Genomic DNA, 27,271 nt, shown 5'->3' on the forward strand with positions numbered 1-27,271 from the left:
TGTTGCATAATTGTTTATTTCTTATGCTGAGGTAACTGCACATGCCTTTCTGCTCCAGCTCTTAAAATGAACAAGGCAGGGCTTACCTATAAAAATATTTTCAATGTGCATCTTGAAAAAATATTTTTTTAATTGATTTCAGAGAGGAAGGGAGAGGGAGAGAGAGATATAGAAATGTCAATGATGAGAGAGAATCATTAATTGGCTACCTCCTGCACACCCCACACTGGGGGGATGAAGCACACAACCAATGGGGTATGTGCCCTGACTAGAATCAAACCAGGACCTCCTGGTTCATAGGTCAACGCTCAACCTCTGAGCCATCAATGTGCATCTTAATAAACCATTTCAGGGGCAGATAACTAAATTTAAGGAATGAAATGTAAGGCACTGAAGCTCCTTCGTCTATTCCTCTCTTGCAAAAACTCTGATCTATGGAAAGAAACCACTGACTTGAGAAAACATTTCCTACAGAAAATGTTTTCTTTAGTGTCATAGTTTTGTTGTTTTTTATCCTCACCCAGAGATATGTTTTGTTTGTTTTTTTAATATATTTTATTGATTTTGTACAGAGAGGAAGGGAGAGAGATAGAGAGCTAGAAACATCGATCAGCTGCCTCTTGCACACCCCCTACTGGGGATATGCCCGCAGCCAAGGTACATGCCCTTGACCGGAATCGAACCCGGGTCCCTTCAGTCCCCAAGCCGACGCTCTATCCATTGAGCCAAACTGGTCTCGGCAAGAGATATGTTTTGTTATTGATTTAGAGAGAGAGAGAGAGAGAGAGAGAGAGAGAGAGAGAGAGAGAGAGAGAGAGAGACATCAATGTGAGAAACATCCATTGGTTGCCTTCTGCAAATTTCCCCACAACCTAGGTAAGTGCCCTGATCCAGAATCAAACCCAAAACCTTTTGGTGTACAGGACAATGCTCCAACAACTGAGCAACCCGGCGAGGGATGGTGTCATAGTTTAAAATGAGAATATATCTTAAGGCTTTTTGATGCTTTATTGTGGGTGTTTGCCCTCTTTTTCCTTGCTGGTCATTTTTCTTTCTGCTAATGTTTCTTCAGTTTCGTGAAATTTGAGTTTTCTAAAACTAGGACTTCAGTACAGTGCCTCCTAAATTCTTGTTATTAATCATTCTTGGAATCAGGCCCTGTGATATTGAAATCATTCTGCCATTTACCAAGCTAACCAGACAACCTCAAATTGCTGGCATTTGACCCACATTTGATAGACTGCCTTTTAGAGTTGAGAGGTGTCTTCCAGAGTTCTTAAAGACAGTGAAGTGGAATTACTAGGAGCATAAAGGAACAAAGCTGGTAATTCATAGGCTCTTGGGACTGGAAAGAATTTTAGAGGATGTCAGTTCAACGTTGCAATTCATGAAGCAATTTATTGTGCTCAAGTTTGCAGCAGCCTTAGAGCTCTGAACTTTCTACTAGAAAGAATCACTTTCTCCAGCCAGAACGGATCTGGGAACATGTAAGATGGTCACTCTCTGGGTCTTCATGTCATTTTGGCTCTTCCTTCTCCCCTGCTGTGGAGCTCAGGTTGGTCACTGTGGGGATGGGAAAGAGGACACTCTCCAACTTGGCTTCTACCAGCCCCCAGTTTGTGGAAACACAGTCACATGATCTAGCACAGCCAGGTCATGGCCTCTCTCTCTCCTGAGAGTGAAGATCAGGGGTTTTGTTTTTCAAGAGAGACTGAAATCCAAACTTTTAGGAAGTGTCCCAATTTTAAAACACTAAGTGAACTAACTAAAACATATATGTGGACCAGATTTAGCTTATGTTACCTCTGTGGATGAAAGACTTTCTCACTTGCTGACTGTGCCCGTTTAGGCAAAAAACAAAGGCGAATTTAGGGGTAACAATGAAGTGACATAAAGGAAATAATGGGAGGTTTACATAAACTTCGCAATAGTTGTATAGTTGATTTATATTTTAAAATTTTGTGAAAAAAAGCACATAAAATTTACTTTCTTAAGAATATCTGTTGTACAACCCTGTAAATGTCCTTAAGACTACTGAACTGTACACTTTAAAATGGAAAATTTAGCCCTGGCCAAGTAGGTCAGGTGGTTACGGTATCATCCTGATATACCAAGGTTTCCAGTTTGATGCCCTCAGGGCATGTACAATCAACCAATGAATGCATAAATAAGTGGAACAACAAATCAGTGTTTCTCTCTCAAATCAATAAATAAAAATTTAGGCCCAGCCTGTGTGTCTCAGTGGTTGGGCATTGGACCTATGAATCAGGAGATCATGGTTCCATTCCCAGTTAGGGCACATGCCCAGTGTGGGACATGCAAGAGACAGCCGATCAATTATTCTCTTTCATCACTGATATTTCTATCTCTCCCTCTCCCCTCCTCTATGAAATCAATAAAAATATATTTAAAATAAATAAAAATAGCCAAAACCGGTTTGGCTCAGTGGATAAAGTGTCAGCCTGCGAACTGAAAGGTCCCAGGTTTGATTCCAGTTAAGAGCATGTACCTTGGTTGTGGGCACATCCCCAGTAGGGGGTGTGTAAGAGGCAGCTGATTGATGATTCTCTCTCATCGATGTTTCTAACTCTCTATCCCTCTCTCTTCTCTCTGTAAAAAAAAAAAAAAAAAAAAAAAAAAAAATCAATAAAATATATTAAAAAAAAATAAATAAAAATAAAAGGTAAACTTTTTTACATGTTTTTACCACAATTTAAAAAAAAAGAGAGAAGTGGCTTGATCCTCAGTGGAGGGCTTGCAGGAGGCAACCGGCCAATGGTTCTCTCTCATCATTGATGTTTTTACCTCTGTCCCTCTCCCTTCCTCTCTGATATCAATACAAATATATATATATATATATATATATATATATATATATATATATTTTATTTTTTTTTTTTAAGAGAAGCAATAGCTGTATGTCACAACCAACTCAAGACTGCACTGCTGGTGCCTGTTCCAAAGCTGCTGGCATTTAAGTCTGAAAAGTATGTGCCATGAGAAAGCTGCCAGGCTGCCTAGAATTCCAAATCCTAGGCTTTAGTCAACGATACTGACCTATTTTTTTAAAAAAAAATATATAGTCTTATTGATTTCAGAGAGGAAGGGAAAGGAAGAAACAGAAACATCAATGATGAGAATCATTAATCTGCTGCCTCCTGCATGCACTGGGGGCGGAGCACACAACCTGGGCATGTACCCGGACCAGAACCGTGACTTCCTGGTTCATAGGTCCATACACGCCGGCTGGGCTGACCTCCTATTTTTAGTGTATGGAGAACAAAGTTACTCTGACTCACTTAGTAGGATACTGGTAAGTTTCCTCTCTGTCCTCCCTGAACTGAAAAGAGAACTTGCATTTTGGTATCCGTCTGTGCCCATTGCCAGGCCAAGGCTTCATTATCACCCTGTCTACAGCCTACCCCAAGGGAAGCTCTCTCTGCAGCAGGCTGCTGCAAAGGAAATTTTCACAGCAATTGGCATTTCCAACCAATTATTCCCATTCCTCAGATCAAAGTCTGTTTTTCAGACACACCTAAGCAGATGTCTGTCCTTATTTAGAAAGTATATTAATGGAATCAAATTTTATTTATTTATTTTAATATTTTTATTGATTTAAGACAGAGGGAGAGGGAGAGAGAGAGATAAACATCAATAATGAGAATCACGGATTGGCTGCCTCCTGCACATCCCACACTGGGGCCCCGAGTCCGCAAGCCGGGCATGGGCCCCTGACCAGGAATCGAACCTGGGACCCTTCAGTCCGCAGGCCTAAACTCTATCCACTGAGCCAAACCAGCTAGGTCGGAGTAAGTTTTTTAAAGGAAGAGAAATGCTTGTGCAATGGATGGCCTCAGGTGAAATGAACACAGATCTTTTTCCTCCAGAGTTGTCCAGGAATAAGAAAGCAGCGCCTGTAGGGCACATTTAGTATTTCAAGGATTAGCCACAGCCTTTTTCGTCTGCCCTTTCAGTTTATCTGTAAATGATACTACGATTTACTCAGAGGAGCCCCGCCTCACAGCGCCCAAGGCCTGAAGCCAAGGCATGCCCTAATAAGGGGATGCTGAAGGCCCCATCCCTCCCGCAGAGACCACCTGGCCTAAGCGGGGTGGGTGGGGTGCAGAAGCTTTAGGGTAGACCCCACGGGCAAGGATTAGAGTCAGACGTGGGCTCCGGCTCCCCTGCCGCCACTCACTATCTGTGCGACTTGGACCAGTGGCTCCTCTCTCCAGGACTGAGTTCCCGTCCCTGAAAGGCAGCTCGTTCATTCCAACCCTCTCTGCTCCCCCGGGATGAAGCGGCGCCCCGCCCCTTGGAAAAAGCAACCCCTCGCACACAAAACTGCGGCTGCAGCCCCTAGTCCCCACGCACGCAGCGCTTGGCTGGGGTGGGGGGGCAGACAGCGCGCGTACGTGACCTCCCCACTCGCGCCGTCGGCCCCTCTGCCATCCGGTCCCGGCGCGGAGGGAGGGGAACAGGGGCGGGGCCCAGCGGGCAGGGGCGGACTCCGATTGGCCGAGACGTGAAGGGGCGTGACCGAGGGCGGTGCGGGCCGCGGGGCGGAGGCGGAGGCCGAAGGATTCGCGGCTGCTCGCCGTGCACCTGAGAGCCGACGCCCGGCTCTTCGAACCTGGGCTTGTCACCGTCCCTGTCGCCATGAGCCGCTTCAAGGTGTCCAAGTTCCGGCATACGGAGGCCCGGCCGCCCCGCCGTGAGGTGAGCCCGGCCCGCAGACCCCGCACCCCCTTCCCCTTCCCGGCCTCAAACCCCCTTCCCCTTCGGATCCCTCTCCGGGATCCCCGTCGGTCCCGAGGCGCCCCCTGCAGGCCCGGGACCGGCGTCCGGGCCGCCCCGTCGCCACCCGGCAGGCAATGTCCGCCGCTCCCGAGACGCCCTCCGGCCGCTCGGTGAGACCCGCGCCCGGTCGGCCCTCCTGCCTGGCCCCGGGGCCCCCGAGGTGGCATAGCCCACCCGGCCGGTCCGAGGCCTGAAGTCCGCAAGGCTGCCTGCCTCCTCGGCTTCCGGTCGGCCTCCCGGGGAGCCGCGGCTCGGCCGCTTCTGCCGCCAGCTCCTCCTCCCTGACGTCCCAGTCTCTCCTGCCTGGGGCTGGGGTGTGGGAGACGCCCCTTGCTGCCCTGGCCCGGACGAGTCCGGCTGTGTCGGATGGACGCGGGGAGCCGCACCTCTCCTTCGGGTTTCCCCCGGCGCTTCCTCCTCTCGGGGTGATGCTGCCAGGGGCTGGATGGGGCCTCGAGAAGCTCGAGGGGGTGGAGCCCAGAGGTACCGGGCGCCTTCTCAGGCCCCTGCAGGGCAGCGGGCCTCACGATGAGTTGCTTCAGAGATGATGCCTCCCCTGTTCTGCTGCTGCTCATGTTATTTGGAAGGCCTGGCAGTGTGGTTCAATAGGTGGGCCTAGGAACTGACCCTATCTAGTGACCCTTTCTGGGGCCAACGCACATCAGGGCAGCTGGGTAGGGGCAGAAGCCTGTTTTTCACCTTCTGACAGTATTTCCCCTGCATCGTCTGCCATGCACTGTGCTCAGCTGCTGGAACAGTGAATAGGACAGCACTTTCCTTCCTGTGTTGCGTACAGCCTCACGAGGGGGACAGCCAGCAAGCAGATCAGGCTTACATACAAGGGTATTGCAAGTTTTAATAAATGCCCTGTATCATCAGGGCAGGTTGCAGAGACGGAGGTGGACAGTGAGGTGGGGGTTAATCTCACCAAGGGTGATCAGGGGGGCTGCTGGAGGAAGCTGAGGCTAGAAGGGCGGGAAGCAGCCAGCTAGAGAGAGAGTGGGGTGAAGTATGCCTGGTGGAGGAACGGAAGTGGGCCATGGTGGATGGAAGGCGGTGACGGGGAGGCATGTTGCTCAATGAGTCCAGAACGATCTTGCAGAATCCGAAGGCCACAGGAAGAAGTTGGCTTTTCTTCTGAGTGCAGTGGGGAGATGGGGTGGGGGTTGGGGAGAGATGCTCAGATTTGCATTGAGCACATCCCTCTGAGTGCAGTAAGTACTGCTTGGCGGGTGTGTGTGTGTGTGTGTCTGAGGTGGCCCTGAGGGTCCCTGGGGCTTGTTGCCAGGTGGTCCTCCTTCCAGCAAGGTAAACAGACAGGCATGGAAACAGATTATGGAGGAAATTTAAAAACAGTTTATAGTAGGGAAATGGGAGAACAGGTGATCTGTTCCTGTTTTCAAAAGTATTTCCTGTCACTGTATTTGTACTGTAAACATGAATCGGGAGGGAAAAAGAACGCAAAATGATATTTTATCAGGGGCTGGTGAACGTTGAAAATGAAATGTGTGGTGGGTGTGGTGGAGGTGGTTTCCGGGACACTGTGGGTGGGTAATTGGAGAAATGTGAGCGCTAGATTGTTGGGTGGCAAGAAGGAGTGTTGAATGATGCTTTGATACCAACAGAGAAAACAAGTGGACTTCGCTGATCTGAGTTTCAGAAAAAGTGCTCCTCTGCTCCTTCAGGCGTGGGGGTGTTAGCATTATTGCCTCTTCTTGGAGGTGTGTCATTCACTGCCTATGGGGTTTCCTGGAAAGGCCTTGTTTTTACCCTTCCCTGGGCATGGGTGTTTTCTCCTGGTGTTTGGAGAAGACTCCGGACTCCGGTGGAAGTCTTCAGCAATACAGTTGAAGAAGTTGAGACTGTTTTCTGTCTAGGTGCTCACTTCTCTGTCCTCTGTTTCTCTCTATTCCCTTTAACAGAAACAGCACTCAAACATGAGTGAACACTTCCCAGTTAGCCCCTTGACTTCATTCAGCCTGAGTTTCCTTTTGACAGCCTCCTCTCCCTTATCAGAGAACTGATTTAATAAGCAAATCTGGCTCCTTTATGACTTAGATTATCATTTCAAGAACATTTTGCATTATCTAAGGGACTATGTGAATGGGGACAGAGTTTGACCCAAAGGAGTGCATCGCTAAAGGTGCAGCTCTGAGGTTCCCTGAATCACGCCTCAGCCCTTGTTTTAGGCAGTTGTGGAGCCTTGGCCTTCAGGGTTCTTATTCTTTATTTCCAGGCCTGGATCACTGACCTTCGAGCAGGAACTACCCCATCTTGTGGGAACCATATCAAATCCAGCTGCAGCTTGATCGCCTTCAACTCCGATCGTACAGGTAGGGAGGTGGACATGGGTGTGGAGATTCAGACGTTGTCATCCAAATAGGATGGGGCAGAAGGGCAGACTCATTGCAGGCTGGAAGTTTGGAGGGGTCTCACAGAGTTCAGAAGTTAGCACTATGCAGGGCCTTAGATCCCTGCAAACTGGTCAACATGCAGTAATCAGATGGGTTTTGGCGAGAATGTATGTGCATACTTTGTATAAACAGTGTTGGCTGTGGTCTTCAAGAGCATGGTCCGGAGGGTGGGGAGGGGGCTGTTGCCTTTGTTTCCGAGTTGTCTCCATATGCTCCCCACTCCTTGTCTGAGAGCCTAGGGTGGTTAGGATCAATAGGAATAGCAAGATTTATAAAACTCCTTCCGTTAGTTGGGACTCTTTTGGTTGCCAGTGATAATTTCAAACTGAATTATTAATTTTTAAAATATATTTATTGATTGATTTCAGAGAGGAAGGGAGAGGGAGAGAATGAGAAACATTAATGATGAGAGAGAATCATTGATTGGCTGCCTTCAGCACATCCCCCACTGGGGATCGAGCCTGCAACCCAGGCATGTGCCCTTGGCTGGAATTGAACCTGGGACCCTTCAGTTGACAGGCCAGCGCTCTATCCACTGAGCCAAACTAGCTAGGGCACAAACTGAATTCTTAAGCAAGAATGATATCCTTGCCCTAACTGGTTTGGCTCAGTGAATAGAGTGTCAGCCTGCGGACTGAAAGGTCCCAGGTTCGATTCCAGTCAAGGGCATGTTCCTTGGTTGTGGGCACATCCCCAGTGGGGGTGTGCAGGAGGCAGCTGATCAGTGCTTCTAATTATCCCTCTCCCTTCCTCTCTGTAAAAAAATCAATAAAATATATATTTTTAAAAACTTATGTTTTTTTGTTTTTTTTTAAAGAATGATATCATTTTGACTTGTATATCTAAGAAGTCCAGGGGCTTCAGGCAGAGCTGTATCCAGGGCTCATGGATGTTTTAAGTCCTGGTTTCTTTCTTGCCCTCAGCTCTGACGCCCTTGGCTAAAGGCTTCTATCTTAGGTAAAGCTGGGAAAACTGGCAGCTGCTGGCACCTTACTCTTATGATCCCCAGTGCCAGAAAGAGTCTCTTTCCCAGTATCTTCTATATCTCCAGTTTTACGGAAGGTTCTTGTGTGGGGCAAGGACCTAATCCTGGGCCAATTGCTATGTCTAGAGTAGGGGTGTCGAACTCAATCAGAGAAGGGGCCAAAATCTAAAATCCAGCCTAAATCGCGGGCCGAATGGTTTACTGAACAGTCATAAAATGTCATTGTGATGGAAACGCAGCGGAGTGCAGTGATGACAGCGCGGTGCGGGCCACATTGCAAGGCCTGGCGGGACGGATTTGGCCCGCGGGCCTTGTGTTTGACACATGTGGGAGGGATGGGATCTTACAATTGGAGGAGGCTCTAGGAAGATCCAAGGCTGAGCTTTTAGATCTTGTGTACCTGGGAGTCCTAGGCTGGGAGGTAGATGGTCCCCATCTGTCTGGAAGTCAGAGCAACTGTGTTTATTTGGCAGGTGTGCTGGGCATTGTGCCTCTGGACGGCCAGGGAGACAACAAGAGACACGTGACCCACCTGGGCTGCCATTCTGGTGAGTGGGGGCTGGATCCAGGAAGTCTGGAACTTGCTCCTTCTTCTTTGGGGCCAGGGATTCATACTCACCTGGTCTCACAGGCCTGTGACTTTTCCAGACCCTCCTGTTGTTTTCACTGTTCTTTCTGACAGGTGGGGTCCAGATTAGAAGGCTACATCCTGGTAGAGAATTGGGGCGTGGCAGAGAGGCGGAAGGCTGGGTACTCCATGTGGTCAAGCTGGGAGGAAGGGGGTATGCACCAACCTGCACCAGACTCCCTGATGCTGGCTTCCTGTTACTGCAGAGGACTCAGCTCCATGTGGTTCTTAGTCCCCTGTCCTTTCCTGGAGTTTAGGAGATCACCCCTCACCACCAGGCCTCCTCCCTAGCCAGACTCCTCAGTGCTCTCCAAGGAAAGTGTGGGCTGGGCTGCAGGGCAAGAGAGAAATTGTCACAAAGAGAGCTGCCACAGCGACTTCTGGGGGCTCCAAACAATCTGCTTGGCAATCTGCCCACTTTCAGGAACAAGTTTGCTCTCCTAGGATGGCCCCCAGCTGTCTCCTTTCTCCCTGTTCAGCTTTGGCAGCTGTGGGCCAGTCTTGGCCTGCATTCCTGGCTGGCTGTTGGATGGCCTTAGGTGAGAGAAGGGGGCTAACCTTTGGTTCCTGTTGTGGATGTGCAGCTCAATGTAGGCATCATGATGATGATGATGGCAGTTATTAAAATAACAGTAATCAAGACTGATGGAGCCCTCTCTATGTCCTTTCCCCCCATTTTCTCATCTAATCCTCCTTTAAAGCTTTTTACAACTTTATCAAGATATCATTTACACATCATTAATGTTACCTGTTTTAAATGAAGAGTTTGATAACTTTTATTAATGTTACAGGCTTGTGTACACCACCATCCAGTTTTAGACATTTCCCCAGAAGATTCCTCCTGCCCCTTTGTGCTTAATCCGTTTCCATCTCAGGCACTGCAGCCTCAGGCAACTGTTGTACTTTCTGCCTCTGCAGCTGGGGTCTGCAAGCTACTGGTGTGGCCAAATCTGGCCTGCTGCCTGTCTTTGTAAACTGTTGTTTTGGAACACTGCCAGGCCTCTTCATTGATGGCCACTCTGTAGTCACTTTCTCTCAACAACTGCAGCGTTGAGCAGAGACCATATGGCCCTAAAAGCCTGAAACATTTACTACCTCACCCTTTCCAGAAAATGTTTGCCAGCCTCTGCTCTATAGACTGGCCTTTTCTGAACATTTCACATAAATGGAAAATACCATGCATGGTCTTTTGAGTCTGTCCTCTTTCACTTAGCATAATGCTTTGCGATCCACCTGTGTTGCAGCATATGTAAGAAGTCTGCTTTCTCATCTGCTCTCATATCTTTTTCAAGTATATTTAAAAATAACCCACTTTTCAGCTAGGAAAACTGGGGCTCAGGTTAGGATCTTGCCAATGTTGATATTGCTGCTGGCAGAGCCAGGTCTATCTGACCTTGTGCTCTTAGGCACCCTATTGCTTGCTTCTAGATATTTTTTATTCACGGGAGAGTTGCTGCAAATCGGTGGAGTTTGTGAGATGCTGAGTGCCCTGTGACTTGGGATCCCAAATAGAAGCTGGACCAGGTTTCTGTTGGCAGGTTGTAGCCTCATTGTAGCTCCAGTTATTCAGAGCCTCTCTTTGCAGAGCAACCTTGTTGGGAACTGCAGTGAGAATAGTGAGTTCCAGCTCTCTCAGAACCTGCCTTCAAGGCTCCAGTGCCAGTGGTGGTGGGGAGACTGTGGTGGGCTGGGCTCTGGCTACTGCCCTGTCTTCAGGATGCCCAGACTTTGGGATGCCTTCTATGTCGTGTCTCAGGGCCAAGTGACCCTTTAGCCCAGCTTCCCAGGGGAGCAGAGGGCAGGGAAGCATCAAGAGGGCCTTTCTGCATGTCTGGGGTGTGGAGTGGGCCAGGGATGTGCCCCAGTTTGGAAAAGGCAGTGTGATAATGTGCTGAGTCTGTAGGTTCTGAAGCTGGACAGCCTGGCCTGACCCTCAGTTTTGGCCTTTCATAGCTATGTAGCTCTAGATAAGTTACTTAACTCTCTGTCCCTGTGTCCTTGTCCTCCACTTGGGTGATGATGCCACAGTGCCATCCTGGTGGGTCACCGAGGATTTGGTGAGATAAATGCACATGAAGAACTCAGGCTTCTCAGATCGGCCACATTACTACCTCTTATTCCCTCACTGTGCCAGACTACCTGCATTGGCTGCTGCTTCGGGCTTGTGCCCTGCCCTGTCCAGTTCGGAGCCCACAGGGTGGGGCAGCAGGGGTTTGTGGCCAGGAGTCCAGGCTGAGGCTGTCCCAAGGTGTACCTGTCCTCATACTCCCCTTTTTCTTCCTTATCTCTGGCCAGAAGGAAAATGTAATGCTTGGCCTGTGGAGAGCATGCAGTAGGGTGGCCACTCTGCTTTTTGCTGTGGTGATATAGGCCTGGCTGTCCTGCTTACATTCCCCTCAACACCAAGCTCTGGCCTCATCTCCGCTGCCCCCTCTCCCCAGTCTCATTTCCCTTCTGGGCTCTGGTTCACTCTGTGCACCCCAACCCCCACCTGCCAGAGCTGGACAGTTCAGGTTCTTTGGTTTCAGAGAACAGAAGACCAATTCCAACTTGCTTAAGACAAAAATAAATTTATGGGGATATTCCTGGGAAGCTTCCAGAGCCAAAGGATCAGCCAGGTCTTGGAGGGTCCTGGCATGGAAGCTGCCAGCTCCCTCTGAGCTGGTGACCCCCCACCTAGTCCCTAAAGCATCCTGTTGCTAGGCCTTCCTATTCTAGGTTTAACTCCTAAGAGAGAAGCTGGCTGCTGGTGCACAGATCAGGTGCCCTCCCACATTGGGACCTAGCTTTGTGGGGAGTAACAGGGTAGAGAATGCCTAGGTCAGGCATGTGACAACAACCACCTTCCTCTCCCTCCCCCTACTGCCTTCTCCAAGACTCACCATGCATCTCATTGAAGGCTTTCCTATCTCTGATCTGTGCGTCACCCCTGTGGGCAGAACTTGCTCCTGTTGCATCTGCACAGATGTGTGTCTCCTTGAGGAGGTGCTGAGGGACAGTCGGACTGAGTGGTTTGTGAATTCCTTGTGATTACAGTGGGGCCAGAACTGTGTTCATTCACATAATTCTTGCCAAACCTTGTGCTAGGCTCTGGGCTTTAGGTAACTTCAGGTTCCTGGTAATCCAAGGAGTTTTTGTTATTGTTGTTTTATACAGAAATACCTTTTCTTCCACTTTTTAAATATGTTTTTATTTATTTTATTTTATTTATTTTTTATTTTTTTAAATATATTTTATTGATTTTGTACAAAGAGGAAGGGAGAGAGATAGAGAGTTAGAAACATTGATGAGAGAGAGTCATCGATCAGTTGCCTCTTGCACACCCCCTACTGGGGATATGCCCGCAACCAAGGTACATGCCCTTGACCGGAATCGAACCCGGGTCCCTTCAGTCCCCAAGCCGACGCTCTATCCATTGAGCTAAACCGGTCCCGGCTGTTTTTATTGATTTTAGAGACAAAGGGAGAGGAGAAGAAAAAGAGAAACATCAATGTGAGAGAGAAACATCCACTTGTTGCCTCCTTTAGGCACCCTGATTGGGGATTGAGTGTGAAACCTGAATATGAGCCCTGACTGGGAATCAAACCAATGACCTTTTGGTACATGGAACGACACTCAACCAACGGAGCCACATCAGGGAGGAGCTCTTTTCCCATTGCCCTGCTGACCTCTCCCTGCCAGGTCTTTAGCCACCCTAGGTCTACAGGGCTCACGGGGATATGTGTTGCAGGCAGGCCTAGGGCAGTTGCCCATAGTTTGCAGAGATGCTCTCCTTCTGGGACTTTGAGCCTGCTTCCATGTGTGCATGTGCAGAGATGTCACCTCTGAAGCCCTGGGCTTTGATCCCAGACCTTTGATCCCTCCACACATCTGAATAACTTTTTTATACTGTTATTTCTTAAGTTATGTTATTTCAGTTTTGGAAGCAGGTTGTTCTGGTGGGTTCTAGTTGGGCCTAAGTCAACCATTTCTTTCCTGCAGACCTGGTCACGGACTTGGACTTCTCTCCCTTTGATGACTTTCTCCTGGCTACCAGCTCAGCAGATAGGACGGTGAGTGGAACCATTGCTGCTCAATGCCTCACCCACTCCTATTTGGGGCCTTCTGAGCCCCTGAGCCTCTGGGGCCCTGCTCCTTCCTAGTCCAACCCCTCCCACTATCCCTCAGCTCCTCCACAGATTTGCAGGGCTAGGCCAGCCCAGACTTATTAGTTCCTTAACCCACACCAACTCCCACATACTCCTGTGCCCTTGGCGGAGCCCTGCCTGTGATGTGCTGGTTTGCTTCTTGACTGCCTAAGGACATCAGGGCTGGGGGAGTGTGGGAGGCTCAGAACAGATCGATAAGAACCCTGATTTCCCTGCTCTCATTTCCCCCCAGCCTTCAACCACACTTGTGACCCTGAGCCAGATCTCCCTCCTTTTCCCAACACAGACACACAGCCTTATGCCCAAGCATGGCGCCTGGAGTTGGGGCAGTGAGGACCTTCCCTCTCCCGGACTCAGGCTTACTCTTTCCCATAGATGAAACTGTGGAGACTGCCAGCCTCTGGCCAGGCGCTGCCCTCGGGACCTGGGCTGGTGCTGGGCCCTGAGGACACCCGGGCAGAGGTGCTGCAGTTCCACCCCACTGTGGATGGCGTCCTGGTGAGCGCGGCAGGCACAGCCGTGAAGGTCTGGGATGTGGCTAAGCAGCAGCCCCTAACAGGTATGGGTCCCACTAGCCACGTCACTGTCTGGGCAGTCCCCTTCTGGAAAATGTTCTGTTTCTTTGTTTATGTGTTTGATATCATGAGTTGTAAAGTAAGTATAAAAAAAAAATCACTTGTACGTAGTATAAAACCAAGTCTTAAGAACACCCCACCTTCTCCATTTCTCATGGCACATGTTTTAATTACGGCTGTTTTTTCTACTCTTTCCTCCACACGTCTGAATAACTTTTTTATACTGTTATTTCTTGAGTTATGTTATTTCAGTTTTGAAAACAAACTATTGACTTCTACCCATGAGATGAAGATTTTTTTTTTTAAATATATTTTTATTGATTTTTTACAGAGAGGAAGGGAGAGGGATATAGAGCTAGAAACATCGATGAGAGAGAAACATCGACCAGTTGCCTCTTGCACACCCCCTACCGGGGACGTGCCTGCAACCAAGGTACATGCCCTTGACCAGAATTGAACCCGGGACCTTTCAGTCTGCAGACCGACGACGCTCTACCACTGAGCCAAACCGGTTTCGGCTGAAGATTTTCTCTCTTACAGTCCCAGCCCATCCCTGCCTCGCCATGTTTTTCTTCCTCTCATCTTCCTGATATAGATTGACCTAGTCTGTATAGGCTGCTATAACAAAATCCCATGGACTGGGTGGTTTATAAACAATAGAAATTTATTTCTCACAGTTCTAGAGGCTGGGAGTCCAAGATCAAGATGCCAGCCGATTTAGTGTCTGATGAGAACCTGCTTCCTGATTCATAGTCAGCCATCTTACTCCCTGTGTCTTCACATGGTGGAACAGGGGAGGGAGCTCTCTTTTATAAAAGTACTAATCCTATTCATGGATGCTTACCCCCTCATGAGCTAATCACCTCCCAAAGGCTCCCACCTCCACATTCCATCACAGTGGGGGTTAGGTTTCAACACGTGAAATGTGTGTGTGTTTGGGCCGGGGTGCGGGGAGGTTGACACAGACATCCAGAGCATGCTTAGATGATAACAACTTTGAGCCAGACACCTCAGTATTTGACTGGTTATGACCTTGCAGTATGAACCTCAGCTGAGCCCAAGTGTTTTTTTGTGGTAGTGTCACTGAGTCCATTTTGCAGAGTCCTTCCTTTTTAGGGGAAAGGCACAAGGCTCAGCTCTTGCCAGGTAGATCAGTTAGTTAGAATGTCATCCACATACACCAAAGTTTCGAGTTTAATCCTGTTCAGGGCACATACAAGCATCAGTCAATGAATGTATAAATAAGTGGAACAACAAATTGATATTTCTCTTCCTCCCTTCCTCTCTAAAAATCAATAAATTAAACACATACAAACACATTCAGAGAGTTGAAGGACAAACTGCTGCCCCAGAGCTGTGCAGCGTCCAGGGTACACCAAGCTCACAGTGGGGCTGAGGCCAAGGGCCATTGGTAGCATAACTAGGAGTCTCAGGGTTCCCCTCCTGACAGCTTCAGTCAGTGCCCACCATGGAGGCCTCTTGTGCCACAAGGAATGGAAAGTACAAGGTGCAGGGCTTACCCCCAAAGGGTTCCTGGCACAGTTGAAGAGACCAGCCTGACCCTTGAAGCAGAGGTGAAGGTCACTAGGCAGATGTCATTAGGGAGTCACCCCACCTGTAACTATCATCTCAAGCCCTTATCACGTGCCCAGCACTGTGCCAAGAGTTTAATTATTCCTCAGCACAACACAGCAGTTCCATGGGGGTGGGAAGCAGGGAACCTTGGAAGGTTTCAGGGTAGGAGCATGGCCTGACAATGGTAGGGCTGAGGAAGGAGCCCTTGGATATAGTACAGAGTATCTGAAAGGAGTTATTGTCCTTGTTCCTTCCACCTGAGAAGGGACTCTGGCAGCTGTTGCCTTTGCCCCAGAGAGTTAACTGCAACTAGGCCCACCTGCTTCCCTGTGTTCTATTGCCCAGGGCAGGATGTGGGACCTTAACCTTGGCTGCTTCTTTGCAGAGCTGGCAGCCCACGGGGACCTGGTGCAGGGTGCTGTCTGGAGCCGAGATGGAGCCCTGCTGAGCACAACATGCAAGGTAAGCAGGTGGGTGGTGAGGCTCAAGTAAGTGCCTGTGGGGGGTGTGAGGCATGCCCTGCTCCTCTCAGGGCCATGGTGTCATGGAGCACACGTTCTAGGCTGTATTTGTCAGGCTGGCTGGTATTTATGGGGCAGAAGGCATATGAGCCCCTCCCCCACCTCAGCTGGCCTCTCACCGGCTCACATCTGCATCTGCAAATACCTATCCCACCTTGGTACCAGGGCCTGAGGTCCCTATTAGATGAGGGCCCAAGTAAAGCCCCACTCTGGCCCTGCGGGGCTCTGGTTTGTGCCATTTGGCTCCTATCACCAATTTCAGGCAGCCTCACCTGCCTGCCTATCTGCTTTGTCCAGACTTTTAGGAGAATTCAGACTCAGGATGCTGTGTCAACCCTCATACCCAGTATGCAGACCTCATAGTCCTCACTGACACCAGGCCCCGTGCTTGCCCAGTCCTGTCGAGGTGGGGGCAGCCAATGGAAATCAGAAAGATCTGTAATAATAAAAGTGTAACTTGCTAATTAGACCAGATTCTTTCCGGATGACCTTCTAGATGAAGCAGGGGCTGCGAGGGCCGAGGTGGCCTCTGTGACTGTGGGGGTTGAGGCAGCCATGTTGGCGGTGGGGGGCTGGGCCCCTTGCATGAATTTTATGCATCGAGCCTCTAGTTAAACAATAACTGACCTGTGAATTGGGATCTGAGAGAGAGACATGAAGTACTCTAAGTTGGTCAGAGGAGCCGGGAAAGTTTGGCCATAGACAGTGGACTTGGGTATAGGCTCTGAAGGAAGGGTTAATGACATGGGACATAGAGAGATTCTGGGAACTGCAGGGTTGGGTGCAGGGGTCAGGGCAGGGCTGTGTGCAGAGAGCAGAGTTGAGTGCACAAGGGTTGTGCTTGTTATTGTAGAAACAACCAGAAAGCACTGGAGTGATTAAAACCAGAAGAGGGGTAGCCTATCGTGTGAAGAGAGCAGATTTGCATTTTGAAAGCTCCCCAGCTGCCTTGTGGACAGAGCATTGCAGGGGCCCCTATGCAAAAGTAAAAGTGCTACAGCTTCTGGGGGAGGAAAGGAGTCTCCTCAGCCAGGGCTGGAACAGAGGGGCAGACTTGGGGATGAGAGCCATGGGTTGGTGGGGGGCTGGATGTGAGGAGTGGGGGGTTATGAGTCTGGCTTCTGGTATTAGATGTAGGCATGTTGGGGGTTATGAGGCTGGCTTCTGGGTCTTGGCTGCAGGCCTGTTGGGTTTGAGTTATCTGGGACATTCAAATAGAGATATCATTTTAGTCCATGGACTAGGGCTCGGCAGCAAGCTGAGTTGAAGATAGAAAGGTGGGCATGCCGAAACCAGTTTGGCTCAGTGGATAGAGCGTCGGTCTGCGGACTGAAAGGTCCCAGGTTCGATTCTGGTCAAGGGCATGTACATCGATTGCGGGCACATCCCCAGTAGGGGGTGTGCAGGAGGCAGCTGGTCAATGTCTCTCTCTCATAGATATTTCTAGCTCTCTTATCTCTTTTCTTTCCCTTCCTCTCTGTAAAAATTCAATAAAATATATTTTTAAAAAGAGAGAGAGAGCGAGAGAGAGAGAGAGAGGTGGGCACTATTTGTGTTTATGTGGTAGCGTCTATAAAGAGGTGAAGGACACTCATTGCATTTGGGGACATGGATGACCTTCAGGACCTTTTGGAGTATTTTGTGGCCTGAAGCCACATGTGAAGAATGGGGGGTGGAGGCAAGGAAAAGCCTGCAAGGGCTCTTACGGGAAATGTGGCAGGGATAGGGAATGGGGGACAGGAGCTAGTTGGGAGGGGGTATGTGGGTAAAGACGCCTCTGAAGGAGAAAATGTGTCTGCATACTTGGTGGAATCTATTTCCATCTCTATTTTTTCCTAGCTTCTTAGAGGTCCAATTTACTAGTCTTTTAAACATTTTTTAAAATGGAATTTATTTGTGTGGTACTACCTAATAAACGAGTAATATGCAAATTAACCATCACTCTGCTCCACGAGCCACGCCTACCAGCCAATCTGAGCAAGTATGCAAATAAACCCAACCAAGATGGCTATTGCCACAGAGAGCAGGAGGGAGGTGTTTCTCCGGCAACGGAGGAAGCCAAGCTTTCCACCTGCCCTTGCTGGCCTAAGCCTCCACTCAAGGCTACAAAGTTTCAATTATAGAAGGTAAACAAATCCAAACAGAAACGGCTGCCACCATCACTGAGCAAGCAGGAGGCTTGGTTCCACTCCAGGCTACAAAATTTCAATTGTAGAAAGTTAATATATCCCAGATACCAGGGCCTCTGCTTGGGTTGCTGGGGGCCGTGGCCGGCCTGCAAACCACCACAGACCCCTCGATCAGGCCGCCCCATGCTCCAAGGGAACCCCCACACTGATCCAGGACACCCTTCAGGGCAAACCAGCTGGCCCCCACTCATGCACCAGGCCTCTATCCTATCTAATTAAAGAGTAATATGCAGATTGACTCTCACTCCAACACACAATATGGCTGCCCCCATGTGGTCAAAGATCCTGCCCCTATGTGGACACAAGATGGCCAGCAGGGGAGGGCAGTTGGGGACTAGGCCTGCAAGGGAGGGCAGTTGAAAGGGGCCAGCTTATAAGTGAGGGCAGTTGGGGGCAATCAACCCTGTAGGGGAGGGCAGTAATGGGTAACCAGGCTGGCAGAGGAGGGAAGTTGGGGGCAAACAGGCTGGCAGGTGAGCAGTTAGACATCAATCAGGCTGGATGGAAGTGGTTAGGGGGTGATTAGGCTGGCAGGCAGAAGCAGTCAGGGGCAATCAGGAAGGCAGACAAGCGAGCAGTTGGGAGCCAGCAGTCCTGGATTGTGAGAGGATGTCTGACTGCCCGTTTAGGCCCGATCTTGGGCCTAAATGGGCAGTCGGACATCTCTTGAGGGGTCCCAGATTGGAGAGGGTGCAGGCTGGGCTGAGGGACAAATCCCCCCCTCTGCCCCTGTGCACAAATTTCATGCTCTGGGCCTCTAGTCTATATATAAAAGCCTAACCGACCATCTGACCAGTAGGTATGATTTGCACTGACCACCAGGAGGCAGATGTTCAACGCAGGAGCTGCTGAGCTGCAGTGACTTGGCAGCTGCAGTTCTCAGGTGACACACCTGGAGTCCGAGAGGAGGGAGCCAGGAGAACTGCCCTCTCCCAATCTGGGACCCCTTAGGGGATGTTGGAGAGCTGGTTCTGGCCCACCTCCCCGAGGCTAGGCATAGGAACCCTACCAGTGCACGAATCCATGCACTGGGCCTCTAGTTGGTTAATAAAATTACTTAGGTTTCAGGTGTACAATTCTGTAATATAGTATCCATGTATTGTGTATTCACCACCCCAAGTCACATCTCCTTCCATCACCCTTTATCCCCACTTTATCTTCGTCAACCTCCCCCCACTCCCTTTTCCCTCTGGTAATTACCATGCTGTTGTCTATGTCTATGAGGTTGTTTCTTTTTGTTTTTTTGATTGCTTAATCCCTTTTCACCCAAACCCCTCCCCTCTGACACCTGTCAGTTCTCTGTATTTCTGAGTCTGTTTCTGTTTTGTTTGTTAGTTTATTTTGTTCATTAGATTCCACATATAAGTATATCATATGGTGCTTGTCTTTCTCTGACTGGCTTATTTTACTTACCTATTTCCTAGTCTTTATTAACTTTTCCTCTCATTTGGTTCATTAAGCAATCAACAGGTTCCAGACATTGGCCTGAGCCTTGGGTGTCAGGAGGTAAATAATACTGGGCTGCTGGTCATGGTGGCGGCCAATGCTCAGGCTAAAGGTGGTGAGCATGACTTCCAAAGGGACAGTGAGGACAAAGCTGGTCCTTAGGTTTGAGTTCTCACTGAGGAAAAGACAGGCATCTCAGGCAGAGGAACCGACCGTCAGAGTCCTGCATTTAGTCTGTGAACTCCGCCTCCAATGAGAAACCCTCTCTGCCCTGTGTTTCCTTGGCACGTGTGAGAGAAATAAGCACAGAGAATGAAAGAGAGGAAGGGAGAGGGAAGGAGGGAGGGAAGGAGGAAGCTGGAAGAAGCTTCCCATTAAAGCCTCCCCCCTCTCAGCACCATCTCCCTGCTGGTGAGGAAACCTCCCTGTGCCTGGCCTGACTCCCATCCTACCTTGGAGCAGCTCTTCCTCTCAGGGCCTGTGATTCCCCTGCAAGGCCTGGGCCCAATCTCACCCAAGTCCTTTCCTATCCTCCTTCCAGCTTCTCCAGGGAGCCACTAGAGGGCGCGCCTGCCTCATGGATAGCTTCCCACTCTGCTACTGTGAGCCCAGCCGGACATGCCGTCCCCCACAGCCTATGCCACCCCCTCTGTCAGTCCCAGTAGACCCCCATCAGCACAAGACCAGCCTCCAGTGTCCAACCTGAGCCCTGGTTAGGTGGCCCAACTACCTTTAGAGACTGCTCACGTACCAAGATGGTTACTGACTCGTGAGAGGCACTGCCATTATCCTCATCCTACCAAGGCTCTGGGTTTGCCCAGATGTTGGAGTTGGTGTTTGAATCCAGGCCGTTGTCTCTCCACGGTGGCTCTGCCACTCACGTGTGAGTTGCTCCTGCTGCCAGGAGGGAGTCTCTCTTGCCTGGGATTTCTCTGTCTCTCCTTATTCTCTGTCCATCTCTTGCTTCCCTGTCTCTGTCCCTTGTTATCTTTCCTCTGTCTATAGTTGTCCTCTTTCTATTGCTTTGTGTCTCCCTGTCTCTGTCCCCTCTGTGTCTCTCTGTTTCCTTTCTGACTCTCTTGTCTCTCTCTGTCCTCTCACTTCTCTTTCTCACTGTTCTTTCTGCCTGTCTCTGTCCCTTAATGTCCTTGGCTGCCTGGTCTCTAAATGATATCCTGAACCTTAGGCTTTGGAGTGGAGTGGTGCTTTAGAGCTAATCCTGAACTGTGTCTGATATCCGCCTGACACATAGCAAGTGCTCACTAAACTAGTAGGGAAAGCTTTGCCGGGAACCCTGGGAACCCGCTAAGGTGTATCAGGAAAGCCTGGGATGGTCCGCCACGGGAGGCATGGCTTTCCAGACCATCTCCGAGCCGGCCCCTCCCTTGTCCAGCTGCCCCTTTATTCCTGCCACCCCTTTCTTCACATGGCAATCTCTTCCCCTCCACATCACATGCCAGAAAGCTCATGTCTCCACATATTTCCTCATGCTTTTTATTTTAAATATATTTTTATTGATTTCAGAAAGGGAGGGTGAGGGAGAGAGATAGGAATACCAATGATGAGCCCTAGCTGGTTTGGCTCAGTGGAGAGAGCATTGGCCTGCAGACTGAAGAGTCCCAAGTTCAATTCTGATTAAAGGCACATGCCTAGGTTTTGGGCTCGATCCCCAGGAGGGGGCGTGGAGGAGGCAGCAGATTAATGATTCTCTGTCATCACTGGTGTTTCTTTCTTTTCTTTTCTTTAAAAATATATTTCATTGATTTTTTACAGAGAGGAAGGGAGATTGATAGAAAGTTAGAAACATTGATGAGAGACAAACATCGATCAGTTGCTTGCTGCACACTTTCTACTGGGGATGTGCACACAACCAAGATATATGCCCTTGATCGGAATTGAACCTGGGACCTTTCAGTCCATAGGTCGACGCTCTATCCACTGAGCCAAACCAGTTAGGCTTCTTTCCATTTTTATATATATATATATATATAATATAATATATATTTCAGAGAGGAAGAGAGAGGGAGAGTTAGAAACATTAATGATGAGAATGGGTTTTGACAAATGCCTAATGTCATGTACTCAGCAGTAGAGCATCATACAGAATAATTTTACCACCCTAAAAATACCCTGCACTTCACCTATTCATCCCTCCCTCGTTGTCTCCAAACCACAGGCAACCACTGATATTTTTGCTGTCTTTATAAGATTTTTCTTTTCCCAAATGCCATATAGTTGGAGCCATACAATGTGTAGCCTTTCCACATTGGCGTCTTTCACTTAGAAATATTATATATATTTTTGGTTTCTGTGTCTTTTTGAGGACTGATAGCTATTTTTTTTAATTATGGTAAAAACACATATAAAACTTAACATCTTAACCATTTTTAAGTATACAGTTTGGTAATGTTAGGTATTTTTACATTGTTGTGAAACAGGTCTTCAGAACTTTTTCATTTGTAGAACAACTTTCCTTTGCCGCCTTCCTCAGCCCCTGGCAACCACCGTTCTAATGTCTTTATATCTATGAATTTGACCACTTTAGATACTGCATATGAGTGGAACCATACAGTATTTGTCTTTTTGTGATTGGCTTATTTCATTATGTGTAATGTCCTCAAGATTCATCCATGTAGGAGAATCCAAGATGGCTGCAGAGATAAACACCTAGCCGCAGCCGCACACAACAATTTCAATAAAATACAACTAAAATATAAAATAGACATTACCCAGAACTACAGGAAAGTTGACTGACTGGAAATTCTACAATGAGAAGTAAGGAGAAAACCAGAAGGAAGAGCGGAGGAGCTGTAAAAGCCTAAGGTACGGAGACACGCGGCACGCGTAGAGAGAATGGAGCCGGAGAGGAGAGGTGGCTGAGTGTCTGGCTGGCGTTCCCTAGCGGTAAGGAGATAAAAGCTCCGACTGTGCTGAGCCCCAGTTACAACTGCTCTGAACCCCAGTTCGGGACCCAGGCTCATCCATAGGGAGCTGGGCTGTAAGGCTGAACCCCAGGGGAGCGGCGAAAGGAGGTCCCGGAGGCGTGCACATTGCGCACAGAAAAGGGACGCAGAAAAGGGACGGTTGGCTGAGCCGTGGGATTGCCCTGGCGGGAAGGAGACAAAAGCTCCGGACTTCTCTGAACGCCACCTCCAACTCCACTTCCAACTGAACTGAACCCCAGTTCTGGGCTCATTGGAGGAGAGCCTAGACTGTTTGGTAGCAGGTGAAAATCGAGGGCACCTTTCTCTCAGAGGTACTTGCAACGAGTACTAAAGGACCCTGGTGATTACTGAGACTCAGGAACCGCATAGGGCGGGGCTGACGGAAGCCAAGGCTGTAGGCTCCACACTGAAACCCCGCCCCATCAGGGAAGCTGCGAAAATGCCAAGACAACAAAATAGATCACAAACAAAAGAAATGGAGGACAAAAAGCGACTGGATATAGAGTTCAAATCTATGCTTATAAGGTTTTTCAAGAATTTCCTAGAAAAAGTCGATAAGACCTATGAGGATATGAAAAGGGATCAACTAGAATTAATAAGGAATCAACAAGAGATGATAAGGGATCAACAAGAAATAAAGAATACATCATCTGAAATAAAAAATATTATACAGAGTCCTAAAAATAGAATGGAAGATCGCAAGAATCAAGTCAAAGATTTGGAACATAAAGATCCAGAAGCCACTCCTTCGCAGAAGCTAGAAGGCAAGAGAATCCAGAAAATTGAAAATAATGTAAGAAACCTCTGGGACAACTTCAAGCGAACCAACATCAGAATTATGGGGGTCCCAGAAGATGAGAGAGAGCAAGATATCGAAAACATACTGAAAGAAATAGTGACAGAAAACTTTCCCCACCTGGTGAAAGAATTAGACTTACAAGTCCAGGAAGCACACAGAACTCCAAACAAAAGGAATCCAAAGAGGACCACACCAAGATAAATCATAATTAAAATTCCAAGAGCAAAAGACAAAGAGAGAATATTAAAAGCAGCAAGAGCAAAGCAGGTAGTTACCTATAAAGGAGCACTTATACGATTGTCAGCTCATTTCTCAACAGAAACCATGCATGCCAGAAGGGAATGGCAAGAAATATTCAAGGTGATGAATAGTAAGAACCTACAGCCAAAGATAATCTACCCAGAAAAGCTATTACTCAGAATCGAAGGCCAGATAAAGAGCTTCACTAATAAAAAAAAGCTAAAGGAGTTCATCAACACCAAACCAGAATTATATGAATTGCTGAAGGGGGTTCTTTCGGAAGAGAAAGTAAATAAAGATAAAAATTATGAACAACAAATAATGTAACTATCAACAAGTGAATCTAAAATCCAAGGAAATTTAAAAAAAAATCTGATGAACAATATTAACTGCTGAATATAATAGAATCAGAGGTATGGAAGGTGAGTGAACTGATGATTTTTGGGGAAAAGGGGAGAGGGGGATGTGGGAAGAGACTGAACATAAACTGTGCACCTATGGATGAGGACAATGGGGGGTGGGGAAAGGGCAGAGGGTGGGGTGGGAACCTGGTGGAGGAGAGCAACGGGGGGTGGGGGGGAGGAACATTTATAATTATATGAACAATAAAATTTATTTAAAAAAAGATTCATCCATGTAGCATGTGATAGAATTTCCTTCCCTTTTAAGGCTGAATAATATTCCATTGTACGTATATACCACATTTTGTTTCTTCCATCAGCAATGGACACTTGGGTTGCTTCTGTGTTTAGTATAGCTACTGTGAAGAATGCTGATTTAAATATGGGTATGCAAATATCTCTTTGTGACCTTGTTTCCAATTCTTTTTGGTATACTAGGTGTACCTGTTAATAATGAAGATTTTTTTAAATTCTTTTTATTTTTATTTTTTATTTTATTTATTTATTTTAAATTTTTAAAATTAAATTATTATCGTTGTACATATACCATTGCCCCCCCAAAAAATTTTTTTTAAATAGATGGAGTTACACATATGTTGATATATATGCGATTTGATATGTATGCTATTTTGTTTGTATTGACAGCAAGCTTCAAAATTTCAAAGATCAAATTTGCTGAAGGTGTTAACATCATATATATTTTTACATATAAAAATGTTGAATTTTGTGCAAAAAAAAAGAGTATTTGCAGGAAGCTTTAGTTTACTAGAGGCCCGGTGCACAAATTTGTGCATGAGTGGGGTCGGGCTGGTTTGCACTGATAGGGGCCAATCAGGGCCAGGCCTTGGGCAGGGGAGAGGATATGTGTGCCTGGTGGCTGGCCCTGTCCCCAATTGAGGTGTTGGTGGCTGATGGAGGGCTGGGTCAGCCCGGGCAGAGGGGCCATTCAGGGCTTGGATCAGGCTGGTTAACTACCGTAGTGCATGTCATAGGCACTGGTCATTCGCCTTTCTGGTTGCTGGTCTTATATATAGATTACTTTATTTTGAAGAAAAGTGCTGCTGAATACTTTGGGAAGCGTATGGTGAACATGCTCCATCTCAAGATCCTTGTGAATGCTGGTTTAAATGCTTTAAAAATGATGAATTCAACATGAAAGACAAAGAATGTTCAGACAACCAAAAAAGTTTGAAGACCAACAATTACCAGCATTATTTGATGAAGGTGTGTGTCAAACCCAAAAACAACTTGCAGAAAGATTAAAGATTGTTTGCTCAGCAAACAATGTCCAATGGTTTACAAGCAATGAGAAAGATTTTAAAGGGAGGAAAATGGGTGCCACATCAACTGAACAAAAGACAAATAAAAAACCAAAAAGTTATCAGTAAAATGTTGCTTCAATGGCAGAAAAGAAAGTCTTTTTTGCATCTATTGTAATTGTGACTAGCGATGAAATGTGGATTTATTTTGAGAATCCAAATGCACAACATCATGTGTTGATCCAGGTCAACCATCAACATTGACTGCAAAAAAAAAGAAAGTCTTTTTTGCATTGAATTGTGACTAGCGATGAAAAGTGGATTTATTTTGAGAATCCAAATGCACAAAATCACGTGTTGATCCAGGTCAACCATCAACATCGACTGCAAGGCCAAATCATTTTGGAAAGAAGACAATGTTCTGCGTTTGGTGAGATCAGGAAGGTGTGGTATAGTATGAGCTTCTAAAACCAGGTGAAACTGTTAATACTGATCGCTACCAACAATAAATAATCAATTTGAACCATGCTTTGATCGTGGTTCCAGAATGTTCCAGAAGATACGGCAAAGTAATTTTGCTTCATGATGACGCACCATCACACACTTCAAAACCAGGTAAACACACGTTTAAAGATCTTGCCTGGGAAGACCCACCTGCCATATTCACTAGACCCTGCTCCTTCAGATGACCACTTGTTTTGATCGATAGCACACATACTTTCTGAGCAGCACTACAAAACATACGAAGAAGAGGAAAATTGGGGTCTCTGAATGGTTTGCCTTAAAACAAGAAAATTTCTATTGGGCCGGTGTCCACAAATTCCTCCCAAAAATGAGGAAATGTGTAGTTAGCAATGGACATTACTTTAAATAAAGCACTTTTGATGTTTCTCTTAAAATTATGATGTTTTCTTTGGTTACAAAATCTGCATTATTAATTGGTACACCTGGTATACTCCAAAGTGGAATTGTTGGATCATATGATAATTCTATTTTTAATTTTTGAGGAACCACACTATTTTCCTAGTGGCTTTACTATTTTACTTTCCCACCAACAGTACCCAAGAGTTCTGATTTATCCACATTCCCACCAACACTTGTTATTTTCTGAATTTTGATAGTTGTCATCCTAATGGTTGTGAGATATTATCTCATTGTGGTGTTGATAAGCATTTCTCTGAAGATGAGTAATGTTGAATATCTTTTCATATGTTTTTTGGCCATTTGTATAACTTTGGAGAAAGGTCTATTTAAATCCTTCATTTATTTTTTAATTGGGTTATTTTGTTTATTTTTTGTTAAGTTGTATGAGCTCTTTATGTATTCTGGATATTAACCCCTTATCAGATATATGATTTGCAAATGTTTTCTTCCATTCTATAGGCTCTTTTACTCTGTTAATTGTGTTCTTTGATTATAACAAAAGTTGAGTTTGATGTAGTACCACTTGTTTATTTTTACTTTTGTTCCCTATGCTTCAGTATTATAACTAAGAAACCATTACCAAGTCCAACATCATGAAGCTTTTCCCCTGTTTTCTTCTAGGAGTTTTATGGTTTGGGCTATTAGCTACTTCTTGTTATCACTGGACTAGAGGCCCAGTGCATGAGTTCGTGCACAGGTGGGGTACAGCTGGCCCAGCCCCAATCAGCAGATTGGGGAATTGGGGTGAGGAACCTATTGGGGGCAGGGCTGGCCATGGGGGGGGGGGGTCTGTGGATGGTGGCCCAGGTGGCCCCATCCCTGATTGGGCGCCAATCGGAAGCAGAGCTGGTTGGGGGGAGGGGCTGAAGGCAGTCGAGGTGGTGGGGGCTGATCAGGGGGTGGGGCTGGCCATGGTAAGGGGCGGTGGGTGGTGGGCTGGCCAGCCCCTTCCCCAAATGATGTGGGGAGGGTCGATTGGGGGCCAGTGACCTTGGGGAGGGCCCATGGATGGTTAGCCGGCCAGCCCTGTCCCTGATTGGAGTCGAAGGGGGGCTGATCAGGGGCAGAGCTGGCTGGGAGGAGGGGCCATGGGCCAATGGGGTAGTGCGGACCCATCTGGGGTGGGGTAGGCTGGGGGAAGCAGCTGCAGGAGGTTGACCGGCCAACCCCATCCCCTATTGGGATAAGGGGGGTGATCAGGGGCAGTGCTGGCTGGGGGGGACAGCCTGCGGGCCAATGAGGGTTGTGGGGGTCCATAGGGCTGGGGGGAGAGGCTGCAGGAGGTTGGTCAGCTGGCTTCACCTCCTGATTGGGCCGGTTTGCTGGCTTCAGTGGGCGTCATAGTCACCAGTCGTTTGGGTCATTTCGGCATTCCTGTCGCTGGCTTTTGATAGATAGATAAATAGATAGATAGATAATATC

At 47.7% G+C, this 27,271-nt stretch overlaps 1 protein-coding gene and 1 long non-coding RNA gene across 6 annotated transcripts in view; both read left to right on the top strand.

Annotated features, from left to right (window-relative positions):
* The first annotated feature begins 4,534 nt into the window (after nucleotides 1–4,534).
* LOC118703344 (coronin-7) overlaps nucleotides 4,535–27,271 on the top strand; it is a 63,962-nt gene continuing 41,225 nt past the window's right edge. For 2 of the 5 annotated variants that reach the window (XR_004982997.1, XM_045571324.1), the window contains exons 1-6: nucleotides 4,535–4,719; nucleotides 7,037–7,133; nucleotides 8,673–8,747; nucleotides 12,809–12,879; nucleotides 13,351–13,534; nucleotides 15,511–15,587. Coding sequence is in view for 4 of the 5 variants with exons in the window: in XM_045571324.1 (XP_045427280.1) it covers nucleotides 4,660–4,719; nucleotides 7,037–7,133; nucleotides 8,673–8,747; nucleotides 12,809–12,879; nucleotides 13,351–13,534; nucleotides 15,511–15,587 (564 nt within the window). In the remaining variant the exon portion in view is untranslated. Of the gene's footprint in view, nucleotides 4,720–7,036; nucleotides 7,134–8,672; nucleotides 8,748–12,808; nucleotides 12,880–13,350; nucleotides 13,535–15,510; nucleotides 15,588–19,364; nucleotides 19,397–27,271 lie in introns of those variants that run through there. The other 3 variants (XM_045571323.1, XM_036410226.1, XM_036410229.1) reach the window with 3 other exon arrangements.
* LOC118703367 lies at nucleotides 16,221–17,582 on the top strand. The gene is made up of 3 exons (XR_004983007.2): nucleotides 16,221–16,758; nucleotides 16,803–16,923; nucleotides 17,186–17,582. It is a non-coding gene; the product is annotated as an uncharacterized LOC118703367 (long non-coding RNA).

This window comes from Pipistrellus kuhlii, unplaced genomic scaffold (genome assembly GCF_014108245.1).
Source record: "Pipistrellus kuhlii isolate mPipKuh1 unplaced genomic scaffold, mPipKuh1.p scaffold_m20_p_4, whole genome shotgun sequence".
Taxonomy (NCBI): domain Eukaryota; kingdom Metazoa; phylum Chordata; class Mammalia; order Chiroptera; family Vespertilionidae; genus Pipistrellus; species Pipistrellus kuhlii.